General features: G+C 42.6%; 1 protein-coding gene across 2 annotated transcripts in view; it reads right to left on the reverse strand.

Moving 5' to 3' along the window:
• KMT2B (lysine methyltransferase 2B) overlaps window positions 1-18356 on the reverse strand; it is a 559096-nt gene that overhangs the window by 483068 nt on the left and 57672 nt on the right. For both annotated transcript variants that reach the window (XM_053690169.1, XM_053690168.1), the window contains exon 3: window positions 93-2791. In XM_053690169.1, coding sequence (XP_053546144.1) covers window positions 93-2791 — 2699 coding nt within the window. The remainder of the gene's footprint in view (window positions 1-92; window positions 2792-18356) is intronic.

The raw sequence follows: 18356 nt of genomic DNA on the forward strand, positions 1-18356 counted from the left end.
AGAAGATGAACACGGTTAAAAGGCAGAGAGTACTTTTCAGTGGGCAGAAATAAAGGGAGGATGTAATAAAAGCAGAATGAAATTAAACTCACCGCATCAGCACTCTTTTGCTTGTCAATATTAATTAGCTGCATTTTGGCTTTCTCTAAAAGATTGATGACCTTCTCATCAGTACCAGACAGGCATGGGTCGTTAACTTCTTCAGCAGGTTTATTCTCTTGTGAACAGTCTTCCTCAGATGAAGGTTCTTTGATAGCCATTTTACACACTACTCCTGGGCTATCCATTTGGACAATTTTGATAGATTCCACATCATCAGGAGGCTTATCCAACATTCCATAAGATTCACTTTGTACCAAAGTAGCATCTGAACCATTAGATACTTGATTTAAAGTCTCAGTTAGATCAGGAGATGGTTCAGTACAATCTGGAATCAATAATGAAGGCTCAGAAGAACTGCAGGGTAAGTCACTGTTCACAGAACAGGTATCAACAAACAAAGGTAAAGTCAAGTGATTAGTCCTGCGGCCTCCATGCTGTGTGTCACTCTGTTTAGATGGAGACATAACCAGTATCTCTCCGGGTTCTGGCAGAGCAGAATTTGTCATGATACTTGGTTTTTGGTCAATGGGATCTATTTTAGTAGGGGTAGCAAGAGAGGAGTTGGTCGGGGGACTGTTTTCCTGTAGTGATACAGACTGATAAATTTTCAGATGTGCCTCGCTAGGAGTAAACAGAGGAGCACGGAGAAGAGGAAGTCTCTTTGTTGACTCTGATTTTGAAGTTGGTGGAGAAGAAGGTACTAAGAGAGGAGAAGGGGGAGCAGATGCTGGAGATGCAAGTGGTTTGGGGTCCTCAGGAGAGGCAGGAGACTGCAATCGGAATAGTGCTTTAGTGGAGCAAGGGGTTGATTGGGGTTCAGGGAGATTGGAGGAGTTCCAACGAAAGGTGGGTTCTCTGAGAATAGTTTTGCGCTTGTTTTCAGAAGAGGAAGGAGTAGACTGCAAAGAAGGTGAAGAGGCAGATGAGGAGGAAGATGAGGCAGTCTGTGTGGATTCTGTGCAGGGGGAGATCGGAGGTAGATACTTGAGTGTATCTTTAGTTAATAGATTAAAACAAGGGTCAATAAGAGAAGGAAGACTATCAGAAAGTTCTTCCTGACCCAGCACACTTAAAGTGCTGGTAGACGTATCCACATTAGGTACTGGAAGAGTAATCTTATGCTGGGCAAGAGACGATGGCAGCTCATCCAAGAAACGTCGGGGTGTTTTAATAACACGAGAGGAGCGGGAACGAGTGGAACAGACACCAACTGGCATAGCAATGCTATGGTTTTGCCTGATGCTGCTACTTCTTGTCATAGTTTTGGAAGACTGGGCTTGTGGCTGGATTTTGCTTTCTGCCTCTTTAATCTTTGCTAGAAGTCTCTGAGGTGCAGTTCTTTCAGATTTCTGAGAACGTGCAAGCTTTATTTTTTTGTCCTTTTTTAAAGAGGTTATCTTCTTGCTCTGTACTGAAGAGTCTGCCAAAACAGGAGTCTTGTCCATCTCATTTAAACTACTATTGACTTCAGAAAGTTTTAATTCTTCACTCATGTGATCCTCTGTTGCTTTTGTGTCTTTTATTGAGAGTGGCATAGATTCAGGCAAGGAAGAAGTAGAATCTTCTGTAGCGGGTAGTTGCTCTTCAGACTTAGCGCTTCCATCCTCAGTCTTGGCTACTTCCAAATGATCAGCCATAATTTGTTCGTCAACAGCCAATTTGTCAATCACTTTTTGTTCTTTTTCATCAGTTTCTTCCTTAATTGGTGGCACCTCAATCTTTTTTGAAGGCAGTTCATCCTCCAAAATACACTTTTTTTCAACAAGATTTTTATCCTCTTTTACCACTGTTAGCATATCTAACTGCACTGAAGGAAGTACCTTCAAAGGCAGATTCTCTGCCTTTTCAAGATTGTTCTCAACTATTTGGAGCTGATCTTTCTCTGGAAGTTCACTCTCTGATGCATTCACTTGCCTGTGTTCTGCTCGAAGTTTCCATTTCACTTTGGGAACCTGTTTGTCTTTCTGTATTCTTTTTAAATTAGTACAAGGCTCATTCGGTAAAGCTGAGCTGGTTTCAGAAATTAGCCCCTTGGTAGATCTTTTAGCTCTCCTAGATCTTGACACAGATGTATGGTGAAGATCAGCCTCAGAGAGTTCAGGAGGGGAAGAATTCAAACATTTACTTTCACTGCTTGCATTGGAGAAAGCATCTAAAGTCTCTGATTGCTCTGCTTTCTCAGTCAGCATTTGGCTGGAAGAATTTTCCCTAAGAGCAAAATCTCCATTGTCATCTGTTTTCTGTTCTTTAGAAGAGAAGTCTGGCTGTAAGATTAGGTCTTGACTGAAATCCAAAGAATTGGTTTTGCTTCGGCAGCGGAGGATAACAGAGTTTTTTTCTGATGAGCACATGCGATTTTTGGCCCCTAGTGATCTTCCCTTCTGCTTTGATGAAATTTTGTTCTGATCTTGGGAAAAATCTTCTTGCCTATGAAGATTTTCAAGATTAGGAGAGGGACTTGGAGACTGAGAGTCACTAGGCTTTGGTGAGGTTTCTGGATTGTTGCAGGGTGGGAGAGAGGCAGATGATTTTGCCAAACCACAGATAGATGGATTCAGTGGAGTGAGATGTACTCGGACAACCTTTTCAGGGATAAAGAATTGCTTAATATTGGACAGGGCTGCACACTCTTGCTTGGTGGGCGAGGCTGCTGGCGGAGCTAGGCTTTGCAGCACTACAGAAGTTTGACCTAAAACAAACAAAATCAGTTGATTGAGAAAGCAAAAAAAAAAAAAAAATTCAGGTATTCTTTAATACTCCCCCAATACAAATGTAATTAACAATATAACACAAACTGCAGTATTATGACAGATGGCAACTGAAATAAAACAGGTTAATAAAAAAAAAAAAAAAAAGAGGCCCAAAGAAAACTAAAGTATATTACAAAAATATTGAAATTATACAGTTATGACCAAGGCTTAAATCATGTGGTCACAAAAGAAGCCAAATGGATACTTAAAGGGACATAAAATCCAAAACAAATTCATTCAGAAAGGACATACAATTTTAAAGGGACGCTCAATCAAAATTAAATTTTCATTATTCAGATAGAGCAGCCATTTTAAACAACTTTCCAATTTACTTCCATTAACTAAATGTGCACAGTCTTTTTATATTTAAACTTTTTGAGTCACCAGCTCCTACTGAGCATGTGCAAGAATAAGTGTGTATGCATTTGTGATTGGCTGACGGCTGTCACATGGTACAGGGGGAGTGGAAAAAGACAACTTTTAAAATTGTCAGAAAAAAAAAAATCTACTACTCATTTGAAGTTCATACTAAGTGCTATTGCATTGTCTTGTTATCTTGCAATTGTTGATTATGCAAATCTACTGTGTTGACTGGTCCTTTAAACAACTTTCCAATATACTTCTATTTCATTTGAATCATTCTCTTGGTATCCTTAGTTGAAGAAAGCGCAATGTTACATGGGTGAGCCAGTAACATGAGGCATATGTGCAGAAACCAATAAGAAGCTCCGGAGCCTTCATAGGTATGCTTTTCAACAAAGGATAACAAGAAAATAAAACAAATTAGATAATAGAAGAAAATTGGAATCTTGCATGCTCTCTCTAAATCATGAAATATAAAAATAAAAAAAAAACCTGTGTTTCATGTCCTTTTAAATCTAAAAACAAGGACATGAATGAATCTTGGTTATGCCCTTATTTCTCTTGCATGGTCTTGTAAGTTCATTATTTAAAAAAAAAATATATAAACAAAGTAAAAGGTTTATACATTTAAAAAGCAACTAATGCCCATGGCTTGTTAAGTCTACTAATCCTTATTGGCTTCTAGGTACTTTCTTCTAATGCAAACATTCAAAAGGTAGTGAATAACTGAAAGAGGTACATTAAACACGTTTAAATCTCGTCATGTATGAATGAATATCAGAACATGGCAGTCATGATTAAATGGTTGCCTTTTTGAACAGACTTGGGTCATTTCAATACAACTGTGTTTTTACTTATGCAATGTTAAATTGTACAAAATGTAGGATTATACATGTATGTACCAGCAAGCAATAGGACATCATTTAGCGGTTACATTTGTTCTGCTTATAGTGTTAAAGGGACAGTCAACACCAGAATTTTTAAAAAGATAGAGAATCCCTTTATTAACCATTCCCTAGTTTTGGAAAACCAACAATTTCACATTTTACCTCTGTAATTACCTTGTATCGAATCCTCTGCAGAATGTCCCCTTATTTTAGTTCTTTTGACAGACTTGCATTTTAGCCAATCAGTGCTCACTCCTAGGTAACTCCACATACATGAGCACAATGTTATCTATATGACACATGAACTAATGCTCTCTAGTGGTGAAAAACTTAAAATGCATTCAAGGTCTAAGAAATTAGCATATGAACCTCCTAGGTTTATCTTTCAACTAAGAATACTAATAAACAAAGCAAAATTGGTGATAAAAGTAAATTGGAAAGTTGTTTAAAAAGGACATGCCCTATCTGAATCATAAAACTATTTTGGACTAGACTGTCCCTTTAAGCTACTTTGTAATTTTCCTGCCTTAAAAGGGACACTGAACCCAGTTTTTCCTTTCATGAATCTGATAGAGCATGCAATTTTAAGCAACTTTCTAATTTATTCCTATGATCAATTTTTTTTGTTCTATTGCTATCTTTATTTGATAAGGCAGGAATGAAAGCTTTGGAGTCAGCCTATTTTTTTAGTCAGTACTCTGGATAGGACTTGCTGATTGGTGCCTGCATTTAGCCATCCAATCAGCAAGCGCAATCCAGGTTCTCAACCTAAAATGGGCTGGTTCAATCGCTTTTATTCCTGCTTTGTCAAATAAAGATAGCAAGAAAACGAAGAAAAATTAATAGAAGTAAATTAGAAAGCTGCTTAAAATTGCTGCTCTATCCGAAACATGAAAGGAAAAAAAAAAAAAAAAAAACTTAGGTTTAGTGTCTCTTTAACAATCTAAATGACTTGTTTATAATAGAAATACCATTTGTTACTGCAAGTGTAGAGCTACATTACAACACCTCCAAAGAAAATGTGGGTTAAATGACCACTAAATGCAGTAGAATTGCATAATTAAAAGACAATGCAGGGGGGCGGAGCCTAGCCACTGAGCGAGATGGCTGCTAATTGTTAGTGCTCTGTGGTCCCAAGTATATTTTGCCTAAACAAGGAATGATCTCATAGCTGAAAACTGACTTACAATACTCTGAAAAAAACCCTAGACTCACAGCAGCAAATTGGCCAAGTCGTGTGGAGTGGCAGATCACGAAGCGGGGGTATTATTGACGGTACTCAACAAGCCGCACTACGCAACATCTGACCCCGGGCAATCCGCTCTCCACTGCATAATTTGAAATACCTTGCCTACAAGGCGCCCTCCAGAACATACTAACCCACACGGAGATCACCTGAAATACACCTGCATCCCTGACGGTCTCTCCGGATAACCGCGAACTTGCCAGACTTCATCAGGCCGCATCCACGTGGTCGCTCAGGAGGGGTAGGCCCTGAGCCAGGGATCGCGGTACAAGTGCAACACGTTAGCAACGGAATACCCTCCCTGATCGCAATACGGGTAGCCTCTCAACTAGCAGACAACGCTACCTGACAGCGGTAAGTCGGCTAAACGCTGGGGGCAGACACTCAAAATATACATATCGTAAGGTGACAGACAACATTAAAAAGAGGTATACCCCTTTCTGGATAACTGACCCTGGATAGCACTTACCCCACACACTACTATCTGTAAGGGGGCTGTATACCCCAAACAGTGAGAAGCCACCCTGTTCCCAGCGCAGATAACCACAGGGAATAATTAGTAAAAGAGAGCAAATCTCAATAGAACCTCACTGGGGACATATAACTTTATTGCACTATGGCTAACAGAAAGAATATCAAACCCCATAAAGGAGCACACTCTTCTGTTATGGAGAACTTCTTAATAGCACCTGACCCTATAATCCCCTCCAGTAAGCACTCCCAAGAGAGCATAGGACAGCAAAACCAAACAGCTGAACACGAGCACAGTGTGCAGTCACATGAATATCTCACAAAAAATGACATTTTGCACCTCTCTTCTAAGGATGACATTAAAAATGCCATGTTGGACTTTAAGAACATGTTTGGGGAGCTCAGGAGAGACATGGGAGCAGTGAGCAGGCGGGTTACACAAATTGAAGAAAAGCAAGAAACACTAAGCTCAGACATGCAGCAACAAGCAAGTTATTTACAGGCTCAGGAGGGCACTGTGCAAGGTCTCATGGATAGAATAGAGGACCTCGAGAATAGGAGCAGGAGGAGTAATCTAAGATTAAGAGGCATCCCAGAGACTGTGGACCCCCCTTCACTGCAACAATATATACAGGACTTTATAAAATACCTCAAAAACGACCCCATGTCTCATGATGTACAAATAGAAAGGGCACATAGGGCGCTACGTCCAAAGCCCCCGAGCAGAGCCCAGCCACGGGATATTATAATGAAATTTCTCTCATTCAAAGAGAAGGAAGAAGTGCTCAAACTTGCAAGAACCAAGCATCCTCTTAGATTTAGGGGAACTGAAATCCAAGTATTTTCGGACCTTTGCCCTGCAACACTACAAAAAAGAAGGGACTTAAAGGGACAGTCTAGGCCAAAATAAACTTTCATGATTCAGATAGAGCATGTAATTTTAAACAATTTTCCCATTTACTTTTATCACCAATTTTGCTTTGTTGTCTTGTTATTCTTAGTTGAAAGCTTAACCTAGGAGGTTCATATGCTAATTAATTAGACCTTGAAGCCCACCTCTTTCAGATTGCATTTTAACAGTTTTTCACCACTAGAGGGTGTTAGTTCATGTATTTCATATAGATAACACTGTGCTTGTGCACGTGAAGTAATCTGGGAGCAGGCACTGATTGGCTAGACTGCAAGTCTGTCAAAAGAACTGAAAAAGGGGTCAGTTTGCAGAGGCTTAGATACAAGATAATCACAGAGGTTAAAAGTATATTATTATAACTGCGTTGGTTATGCAAAACTGGGGAATGGGTAATAAAGGGATTATCTATCTTTTAAAACAATAAAAATTCTGGTGTAGACTGTCCCTTTAAGGCATGTCACCTCAGCACTGAGAGATAAACGGATTCCGTATAGATGGGGTTTTCCCACCAGCCTTATAGCGACCAAAAAAAACACCACCCACACCCTCAGGACCCCAGAAGATATTCCAAGTTTTGCACAAGCTTTGGGCCTGGATATCAGGCCGCTCAGAGAAGAAGAAGATGCCCCCAATAACAGAATGCAGGAAGCAGCTCGGCAACCCTGAGCTAGGGGATTTACCTTTTTCACTTTTTTTACAGGTCTACTTGTGTTGACAACAGTGTCCCTACTGTCTTCATCTAAAACTGTCTCAATTTGCTGACCCTAGTGGGGCAATCTCCCCATACGAGGTCCCAACACCTGGGTGGATACAACGGATCCTTAAGGTCGTATGTAAATTTGTTTAATAACAGTCATTATGTATGTATAATTAAAGACTCCCTGAAACTTACAAGACACTTAGATAACTCAGACCTGAATGGGCACTCTGCCTTTATGGCGGAATTCTATGTCACTTCGCATCCTGTATGTACTGCCCTGCACCACGATAGGACAATTTTATTGAATAACATGTTCCATTATCTTATGATTCTGTTTATGATGCCTGCTATGCACAAAGTTATAACTTTTATAAGGCTAGACAACAATATTAACAAATAAATAAGGTTTAGTAGCTGGAACCCCTGTCTCCAGCCTTGGTCAGCCAATTCTAACACAAATAAGTAATTATAATTTTTCATATTAAATGACCAGATGAGAGTTAGGAGGCACATTGCACTGACTCTATAATTAATAACCTCAGGGAATTATTGTGTTACACTATACACGAAGCATAGGTTTACAGATTCAGGAAAGAGCTGCAGTAATTCAGATATCACTTATACGCACTCCCTTGATGTTGGGCGTTTTAGACTTCTATACCTCCAGGCACTTCTACCCCTGGGAACATCTCAACCCCTCTGATATAAACAGTGCCTATCTAAGTAATATAGTACCCACACATGGAAATTAATAAAGATAGGGACAGATAGAATATACCAGATTGCCCCATGGGGAGGCACTCACATACACTAGTAGAGGTAAGGGACACTAGTTCAGATGTACAATATTACTTAGGATGTCGCCAAGATGTACCTTTAACATGTATTTACTGTTATTTAATTTAGATCATTTCGAGTTAAAAAGTTGATGTTATATGTTTATGACTCAGGCAAAATGTACTGGGACAACTACCCCTGTTTTGTTTAGTAGTTGACATAGTTTCAGCACTGTGTAATATAGAACCTGTTTGTTTTATTGCATTATTCTTGATCTGTTCTATAGATTGCAAAGTTTATGCAGAGCAATTTCGGTCCATCCTAAAAGAGACCGCCTTTGACACCTATACTTATCCTCACTTATATTCTGCTCTAACCTTAACTCCTCCCTTCCCCCCCAGTAACTTGTGTGTTTTTTTTTTTTTTTTTCTCTCCCTCCTCTCTTTCCTCCTCTCCCCCTCCTCTTGAGCACTCCACTCCCTCCCTTCCCCCGTTTGCCTTACCCTCTTCTATAACAAGTACCCCTACACTGTCGTTCTCTCACGCCCCCCCTAGGGTGCTTCTCCTCAGCTGCCCCCTTCCCTTTTGCCTCCTCTCGAAACCCCTCCCACGAAATGGCGCAGCGACCCTGTAGAGCCCTCCCACTGGAGCTTCTCTCCATAAATGCAAAAGGCTTGAATAGCCCTACTAAGCGTTCCATAGTGCTTAAAGATCTACAAAGAATGGGAGCGGACATAGTGTACTTACAGGAAACCCACTTCTCGATCTCACACGAACCAAAATGGTTTAGCCGGTCATACCCAACTGCATACTTTGCCTCAGGCCCAAATAAAAGAAACGGGGTTGGGATCCTCATCCGTCAAGGTATACACTTTCAGTTGGCGCAAATTCATAGAGACCCTGAAGGCAGATTTATGCTCTTAACTGGCACCCTCTATGGCAGGCCCATAACTCTGGTTAACGTATATTGTCCCAATGTCTCCCAGCACCTCTTTCTCCAGAGGGTTTCCAACAAAATTTTGGAATTACAGATTGGCGTTCTTTTCCTTGGAGGAGACTTCAATGCCTCACTTGACCCCTCACTCGACACCTCCAATGGTATCTCCAGTGCCCCGCAAAAAGTGCGGAGACGCATTATCGCAACTCTGGCGGAACTAGCCTTGCACGACATTTGGCGTACACATCATCCACATACAAAAAATTACACTTTCTATTCGCATCCGCACCGGAAATACTCTAGGATTGATTACCTGTTTACTGACTCGACAGGTCTCATCATTACTAGAAGTAGTAATATTCTGGCGATAACCTGGTCGGATCATGCCCCGGTGTGTTGCTCCATACAATGGTCTACTGTTCCAGTTACCCCTTTTGTATGGAAATTGGATGATACGCTTCTGGCGGACCCAATATTCCAATTGGAGATTCGGAAAGCTCTGACTGAGTTCTTTTTACTCAATAACTCTGCGCAATTAAAAGATACCACCATTTGGGAGGCACACAAGTGCACCATCAGAGGCTTGCTAATTAAACACAAAGCGAAGCTCAAAAGGCTTGGTAGAGAACGCTATAACAGCCTGCTTTCGCAGGTGGAGCGCGCTGAAATGGCCCACAAGGCTCACCCACAGGACGAGGCGCGGTTGGCTCACTTGCAATCCGCCAGGGTGAGTCTATTGCACTTTCTCCAAGAAGGGTACCAAAAGCAGGCACTTGTACTCAAACAGCTTTATTTTGAACAGGGTGATAAGCCTGGTGGGCTGTTGGCCAGAGCGATCGCGAGAAAAAGATTGAAAGCGTTTGTGCACCACATAAACGATAATCAAAGAGGGGTGAGGTCGGATGGAGACTCAATAGCGGATAGCTTCAGGGGCTACTATGAGTCCCTATATAACCTGCCCTGCCCGGATAGGGCAATCACCCCCTACACATGAAGGAGAAGAGGCCTATACCCAGATTTATCTCCAGAATACCAAGCTTCCAATGCTGTCAAAGACGGATTCCGAATCCCTAGACTCCCCGTTCTCTAACGAGGAAGTCCACAAAGCTATAAAAGATCTTCCGTCGGGCAAGTCCCCTGGGCCTGATGGCTTTGGTCTCAAATATTACAAACTTTACGCCGACCTTTTGGTCCCGAAGCTAACAGACATGTTTAATGCTTTAGCAGATCATCCAGTCCTACCGGACTCCATGCTAGAAGCCCACATAGCAGTGATCCCCAAGCCGGGGAAGTCCCCGGACAGGCCTGAGAACTATAGGCCGATTTCATTGCTCAACTCCGATGTCAAAATACTGGCGAAAGTCTTAGCTACCCGCTTAAACAGACACCTACCAGACCTTGTCTCATCTGAACAAGTGGGGTTCATCCCCTCTCGCGAGGCCAGGGATAATACCCTCAAAGTACTACAATTGATAACCCATGCTCACCAGCGCAACATGCCGCTGGCCTTGGTCACAACGGATGCTGAAAAGGCGTTTGACCGGGTCAGCTGGCGGTTTATACAGCTTACTTTGCAAAAGTTTGGATTTGGTACTAGCTTTATCAACAGAGCCATGTCATTATACTCGGCCCCGAATGCCAGAGTGAGAGTCAACGGCACTCTCTCAAACACCTTCCAGATCAGGAATGGCACGAGGCAGGGGTGTCCTCTGTCCCCCCTCTTCGCCCTCACAATCGAAGTACTGGCAAGCAGAATTAGAACCAACCGGGAGGTGAAGGGATTCGTTATTGGAGAAACGGAGCACAAATTGTCAATGTATGCTGACGATATACTGCTCACACTCTCGGAATCCGCAGGCTCGCTGGTGGCTGCCCTAGAGGAGTTTGGATCTTACGGAAGGGTCTCAAACTTCCTCTTTAATCCGTCTAAGTCGGAAATACTAAACATCACGGTCCCCCCAGATGCCTTCAACGCTACCAAATCAAACTGTCCGATAAAAGTGGCCGATCATAAAATAAAATACTTGGGCATAACAATTACACCAGATATAACAGAGATCATTGAGGTGAATTACAAAGATATCAGTGATGAAATTAAAAAAGACCTCTGCAATTGGAAGAAAACCATCTCGTGGCTGGGTCGCATTGGCGTGGTCAAAATGAATATACTCCCCAGAGTCTTATATATAATGCAGACAGTGCCTGCCTTGGCGGCCTCCGACTACCTTAGACAAATTCAGACTGCCATGGAGCAGTATATATGGAACGGGATCAGGCCTAGAGTCAAGCGGAGCACCATATATCTCCCTAGAGAGAGAGGGGGATTGGGAGTACCACTATTGAGAGAATATCAGAGATCCATCTTTCTTCAGCGAATTGTAGAATGGTGCAGGAACCCCCCCTAATAAGAGGTGGATCCAGGTGGACAACGAGATCCTCGGTAGGCGAAACGTTGGGGCACTGGCATGGGTAACAGAGAGAAATCGCCCTGAGATAATGTCAGCATACCCGATGGTATCTGATGCCTTTAGGGTCTGGGACAAAATCCTGATCAGAGAACCCTTTGTGTCTTCCAGGGCTTCGCCCAACATACCGGTCCACGACAACCCGGACCTTGGCATGGAAACTGAATCACGCGCGCGGGGGTGCGACCACACGCTAGCTGAGATAGCAATATCCAACATTCTGCACCAGGGGAAACTCAAGTCACTCAATGATTTACGGGAGTGGGATGGACGCATGTTTGCGTCCTGGTTCAGATATGCACAAATCACACACTATTATACTACACACAAAGAACGACCCGCACTAAGCAGACGCAGGACTCAATTTGAACTGCTCTGCACAATGCAGCAGACCCCTACTCACCTGATCTCACACCTATACAAAATGCTTTTGACAAGGGGCGGACTGGAGCTCCCGTCCTACACTGCAACATGGCAGACCGAGCTGAACGTAGATCTAACACCCAAAGACTGGGAAAATTTTTTTATGAAAGCCAAGAAGGTGTCGGTCTCGGCGAGAATGCAGGAAATGCATTACAAGCTGCTGAGTCGGTGGTACCTCACCCCTTATAGACTTCACAAGATCTACCCTCAGATGGGGGGGGGAGTGTTGGAGGGGTTGTGGGGGCGAAGGAACAATCCTCCATATATGGTGGAACTGCCCGCACATAAAGCCATTCTGGGAGGGGGTGCTGGGAGCGATGAGTAATCTTCTTAAGATCATAATCCCCCCAAAACCAACGTACCTGATTTCCCATGGATTCCCCAAGATAATAGGGGAAGATAAGTATCTTCTTTTCCTCTTGATGCTAAACAGTGCCAAAGGGCTCATACCAATCCACTGGAAGAGTACGCGGATCCCGACCCTGAGGGAGTGGGAGGACAGAGTGAGAGACCTTCTAAGGCTGGAACGTTATCACTTCCTAAAAATTGGCAAGATCGCAACGCATGAGATGATGATCTTGACATGGCAAGGCAGGGGATTATAACCCAAAATTCATAGACCCAATAGGAACTAAATAAGTAAATCCCCCTGCTAGAGCTCAGTACCTTACACATACCCCCTCCCGTCCCTTCCCTCTTGCCCTCTCCTTCCTTTCTCCCTCCCACTCTCCCTCTCCCCCATCCCTTTTTTTTTTTTTTTTTTTTTCTCTTCTCCCTTCTTCACTATCTGCCCTTTCTCCCCCTTTCCATGACTCTGCTCTTGCGTGCAGTAAAGTGAAAACATCAGGCATCATGATATACCCAGCACTGTGTAGAAGAAACGCTGGAAACTCTTGATGTAAAATAATAACTGCCTGATGTATTGTTTCAATGTTATTAATCTGTTTATCAGTTCTAATTATACAAGACAGAATTATTCTGTATCGCCATAGCAAGCTCAATGGCCATGTTCACTGAAAAAGTTGTAAAGGACAAATTTGAGACTCTAATACATATTGGACAATCTCTCCTTATTCCAATTCTCATTGTGTCAATAACAACAGAATAGCAGGAGGAATTTGTTACAGTAACCCATGTATCTTACCATACCCATGTGTATACTTTTGTCTTAAAAAGCTATGTGTAACTCAATTTGTCATCAATAAAGTTTTTTTTTTTTTTTTTAAATAAAAGACAATGCAATTACACCTTCTCTGAATTTCAAATAAGCGCTCAATTTTTTTTTCTCCCATTTTCTGGTCCCCTGTATCATATGACAGACTTCAGCCAATTAGAGTAGTATACCTTGTGAGCTTGCTTCCCAGAAATTGTGCATATAAAAAGAATGTGCTGTCTGTATAATCACCTTAACCAGTATGATCTTATCTCACCCACCCAACAATCTATCCTTTCTCACTCATCCCTTGAACAGATCTTTACCCCCCTCTTCCCTGACCGCTTGCGCTCGACGACGACGACAACAATTTTAACCGCATTAATAGTAAATTGACAGTGTGACGTTAAACATACGCTTCTACCAACACGACCTCTCAGTGACAGTGATAACGAGAGGAACACCATGGATTTGTACCTTTGACAGTGCAGTACATTGATAAGTTTAACCATGTTTGTTTAGGCCTAAACGATTTCATGCTTCCGTCTCATCTCTCAAAATGCTGCGTCTCCCTGGCCCTACGTGACCTACCTAACCATCAGAGATGGACTATAAGAGACAATGTGCTTCAACCAGCCTTTTGAGCAAATATGCACTTCTTCTACCTTTTTGTCTAAAGGCACGTTTTCTCACTGGACTCATACCCGCTAAAGTTATATCTGAAAGAGACATTGTTAAAAGTATTATACTCTGATGTAACCTTATCTTGTTGCTTTTTGTTTTTGTACTGCACTTATCTCAAAAGAAATATGAAAATCAAAAAAAAAAAATATATAAAAAGAATGGGCAACATTTTATGATAGCAGTAAATTGGAGAGTGTCTTAAAACTGCTGCTCTATCTGAATTTAAAAAACAAAATGTATGCTTACCTGATAAATGTATTTATTTCTTGACACGGTGAGTCCACGGATCAACATCAATTACTGTTGGGAATATCACTCCTGGCCAGCAGGAGGAGGCAAAGAGCACCACAGAAAAGCTGATAAATATCACTTCCTACCCACAATCCCCCAGTCATTCGACCAAAGGAAAGGAGAGAAAGAAAGCAACACAAGGTGCAGAGGTGGCTGAGGTTTATACAACAAAAAACCTGTCTGAAATACACAGGGCGGGCAGTGGATTCACCGTGTCAAGAAATAAAACTAAATTTATGCTTAACTGATAAATTTATTTGTTTCTAATGACACGGTGAGTCCACGGATCATCATCGATTACTGTTGGGAATCAATACCCAAGCTAGAGGACACGGATGATAAGGGAGGGACAAGACAGGTAACCTAAACAGAAGGCACCACTGCTTGAAGAACCTTTCTCCCAAAAGCAGACTCAGCCGAGGCAAACTATAAAACTATCAAATTTGAAACATTCAGAAAAATGTAAGCAGAAAAAACAAAGTTGCAGCTCTTGAAAACCCAAGAAGCAGATACAGCCCTAGAGAAAAGAGCTGTAATTCTCTCAAGAGGCTGCTGTCCAGCAATCTCATAACAAAAAGGGAAAGAGAAGTAGCTGTCCCAGAGAAACAAAACATCCAAACAGAAAACTGGCGAAATCATTAGTCGCCTGTAAAAGAATTAAGAACAGGCACAGCATTCAAGTTGTGCCACCATTGTTCCTTATGGTAAAAATAATTGGGACATAGACAAGGAACAATCTCCTTCATAACATTCCCATCTAACACAAGTTAGGAGGAAAACCTAACTAAATACGAAGAACCACCTTATCTGCAAGAAAGATAAGTTCCGAGACTCTCTGAGCAGAAAAGATAGCCTTCCGATTTAACACTTAATATCTACAGAATGTACCACAAAACCCTAAGAACAAGGTTAAGACAAGGTTAATGCTCCAAGGGGGAGCAACCGACATGGACAGGCCTGATAAAAAGATTGCACATCTGGCACGACCGCCAGACGCAAAAGTAGCCAAATAGACTAAGCAGAATCTGACCCCTCAGGGTACTGACTGTCCCCAGACATATTAGAGACCAGACAGATTTCTATGATCCTAACTCCACAAGAACCCTTAGATACACACCAATCAAGAAAAACAGAATTTATGTTTACCTGATAAATTACTTTCTCCAACGGTGTGTCCAGTCCACGGCGTCATCCTTACTTGTGGGATATTCTCTTCCCCAACAGGAAATGGCAAAGAGCCCAGCAAAGCTGGTCACATGATCCCTCCTAGGCTCCGCCTTCCCCAGTCATTCGACCGACGTAAAGGAGGAATATTTGCATAGGAGAAATCATATGATACCGTGGTGACTGTAGTTAAAGAAAATAAATTATCAGACCTGATTAAAAAACCAGGGCGGGCCGTGGACCGGACACACCGTTGGAGAAAGTAATTTATCAGGTAAACATAAATTCTGTTTTCTCCAACATAGGTGTGTCCGGTCCACGGCGTCATCCTTACTTGTGGGAACCAATACCAAAGCTTCAGGACACGGATGAAGGGAGGGAGCAAATCAGGTCACCTAGATGGAAGGCACCACGGCTTGCAAAACCTTTCTCCCAAAAATAGCCTCAGAAGAAGCAAAAGTATCAAATTTGTAAAATTTAGTAAAAGTGTGCAGTGAAGACCAAGTCGCTGCCTTACATATCTGATCAACAGAAGCCTCGTTCTTGAAGGCCCATGTGGAAGCCACAGCCCTAGTGGAATGAGCTGTGATTCTTTCAGGAGGCTGCCGTCCGGCAGTCTCGTAAGCCAATCTGATGATGCTTTTAAGCCAAAAAGAGAGAGAGGTAGAAGTTGCTTTTTGACCTCTCCTTTTACCAGAATAAACAACAAACAAGGAAGATGTTTGTCTAAAATCCTTTGTAGCATCTAAATAGAATTTTAGAGCACGAACTACATCCAAATTGTGCAACAAACGTTCCTTCTTTGAAACTGGATTCGGACACAAAGAAGGCACGACTATCTCCTGGTTAATGTTTTTGTTAGAAACAACTTTCGGAAGAAAACCAGGTTTAGTACGCAAAACCACCTTATCTGCATGGAACACCAGATAAGGAGGAGAACACTGCAGAGCAGATAACTCTGAAACTCTTCTAGCAGAAGAAATTGCAACCAAAAACAAAACTTTCCAAGATAATAACTTAAAATCAACGGAATGTAAGGGTTCAAACGGAACCCCCTGAAGAACTGAAAGAACTAAATTGAGACTCCAAGGAGGAGTCAAAGGTTTGTAAACAGGCTTGATTCTAACCAGAGCCTGAACAAAGGCTTGAACATCTGGCACAGCTGCCAGCTTTTTGTGAAGTAACACAGACAAGGCAGAAATCTGTCCCTTCAAAGAACTTGCAGATAATCCTTTCTCCAAACCTTCTTGAAGAAAGGATAGAATCTTAGGAATTTTTATCTTGTCCCAAGGGAATCCTTTAGATTCACACCAACAGATATATTTTTTCCATATTTTGTGGTAGATTTTTCTAGTTACAGGCTTTCTGGCCTGAACAAGAGTATCAATGACAGAATCTGAGAACCCTCGCTTTGATAAGATCAAGCGTTCAATCTCCAAGCAGTCAGTTGGAGTGAGACCAGATTCGGGTGTTCGAACGGACCTTGAACAAGAAGGTCTCGTCTCAAAGGTAGCTTCCATGGTGGAGCCGATGACATATTCACCAGGTCTGCATACCAAGTCCTGCGTGGCCACGCAGGAGCTATCAAGATCACCGATGCCCTCTCCTGATTGATCCTGGCTACCAGCCTGGGGATGAGAGGAAACGGCGGGAATACATAAGCTAGTTTGAAGGTCCAAGGTGCTACTAGTGCATCTACTAGAGTCGCCTTGGGATCCCTGGATCTGGACCCGTAGCAAGGAACCTTGAAGTTCTGACGAGAGGCCATCAGATCCATGTCTGGAATGCCCCACAATTGAGTAATTTGGGCAAAGATTTCCGGATGGAGTTCCCACTCCCCCGGATGAAATGTCTGACGACTCAGAAAATCCGCTTCCCAATTTTCCACTCCTGGGATGTGGATTGCAGACAAGTGGCAGGAGTGAGTCTCCGCCCATTGAATGATTTTGGTCACTTCTTCCATCGCCAGGGAACTCCTTGTTCCCCCCTGATGGTTGATGTACGCAACAGTCATGTTGTCTGATTGAAACCGTATGAATATGGCCTTTGCTAGCTGAGGCCAAGCCTTGAGAGCATTGAATATCGCTCTCAGTTCCAGAATATTTATCGGGAGAAGAGATTCTTCCCGAGACCAAAGACCCTGAGCTTTCAGGGGTCCCCAGACCGCGCCCCAGCCCACCAGACTGGCGTCGGTCGTGACAATGACCCACTCTGGTCTGCGGAAGCTCATCCCCTGTGACAGGTTGTCCAGGGACAGCCACCAACGGAGTGAATCTCTGGTCCTCTGATCTACTTGTATCGTCGGAGACAAGTCTGTATAATCCCCATTCCACTGACTGAGCATGCACAGTTGTAATGGTCTTAGATGAATTCGCGCAAAAGGAACTATGTCCATTGCCGCTACCATCAAACCTATTACTTCCATGCACTGCGCTATGGAAGGAAGAGGAACAGAATGAAGTATTTGACAAGAGTTTAGAAGTTTTGATTTTCTGGCCTCTGTCAGAAAAATCCTCATTTCTAAGGAGTCTATCATTGTTCCCAAGAAGGGAACCCTTGTTGACGGAGATAGAGAACTTTTTTCTACGTTCACTTTCCACCCGTGAGATCTGAGAAAGGCCAGGACAATGTCCGTGTGAGCCTTTGCTTGTGGAAGGGACGACGCTTGAATCAGTATGTCGTCCAAGTAAGGTACTACTGCAATGCCCCTTGGTCTTAGCACCGCTAGAAGGGACCCTAGTACCTTTGTGAAAATTCTTGGAGCAGTGGCTAATCCGAACGGAAGTGCCACAAACTGGTAATGCTTGTCCAGAAATGCGAACCTTAGGAACCGATGATGTTCCTTGTGGATAGGAATATGTAGATACGCATTCTTTAAATCCACCGTGGTCATGAATTGACCTTCCTGGATGGAAGGAAGAATTGTTCGAATGGTTTCCATTTTGAACGATGGAACCTTGAGAAACTTGTTTAGGATCTTGAGATCTAAGATTGGTCTGAATGTTCCCTCTTTTTTGGGAACTACGAACAGAT

This window comes from Bombina bombina, chromosome 8 (assembly GCF_027579735.1).
Source record: "Bombina bombina isolate aBomBom1 chromosome 8, aBomBom1.pri, whole genome shotgun sequence".
Taxonomy (NCBI): Eukaryota; Metazoa; Chordata; class Amphibia; order Anura; family Bombinatoridae; genus Bombina; species Bombina bombina.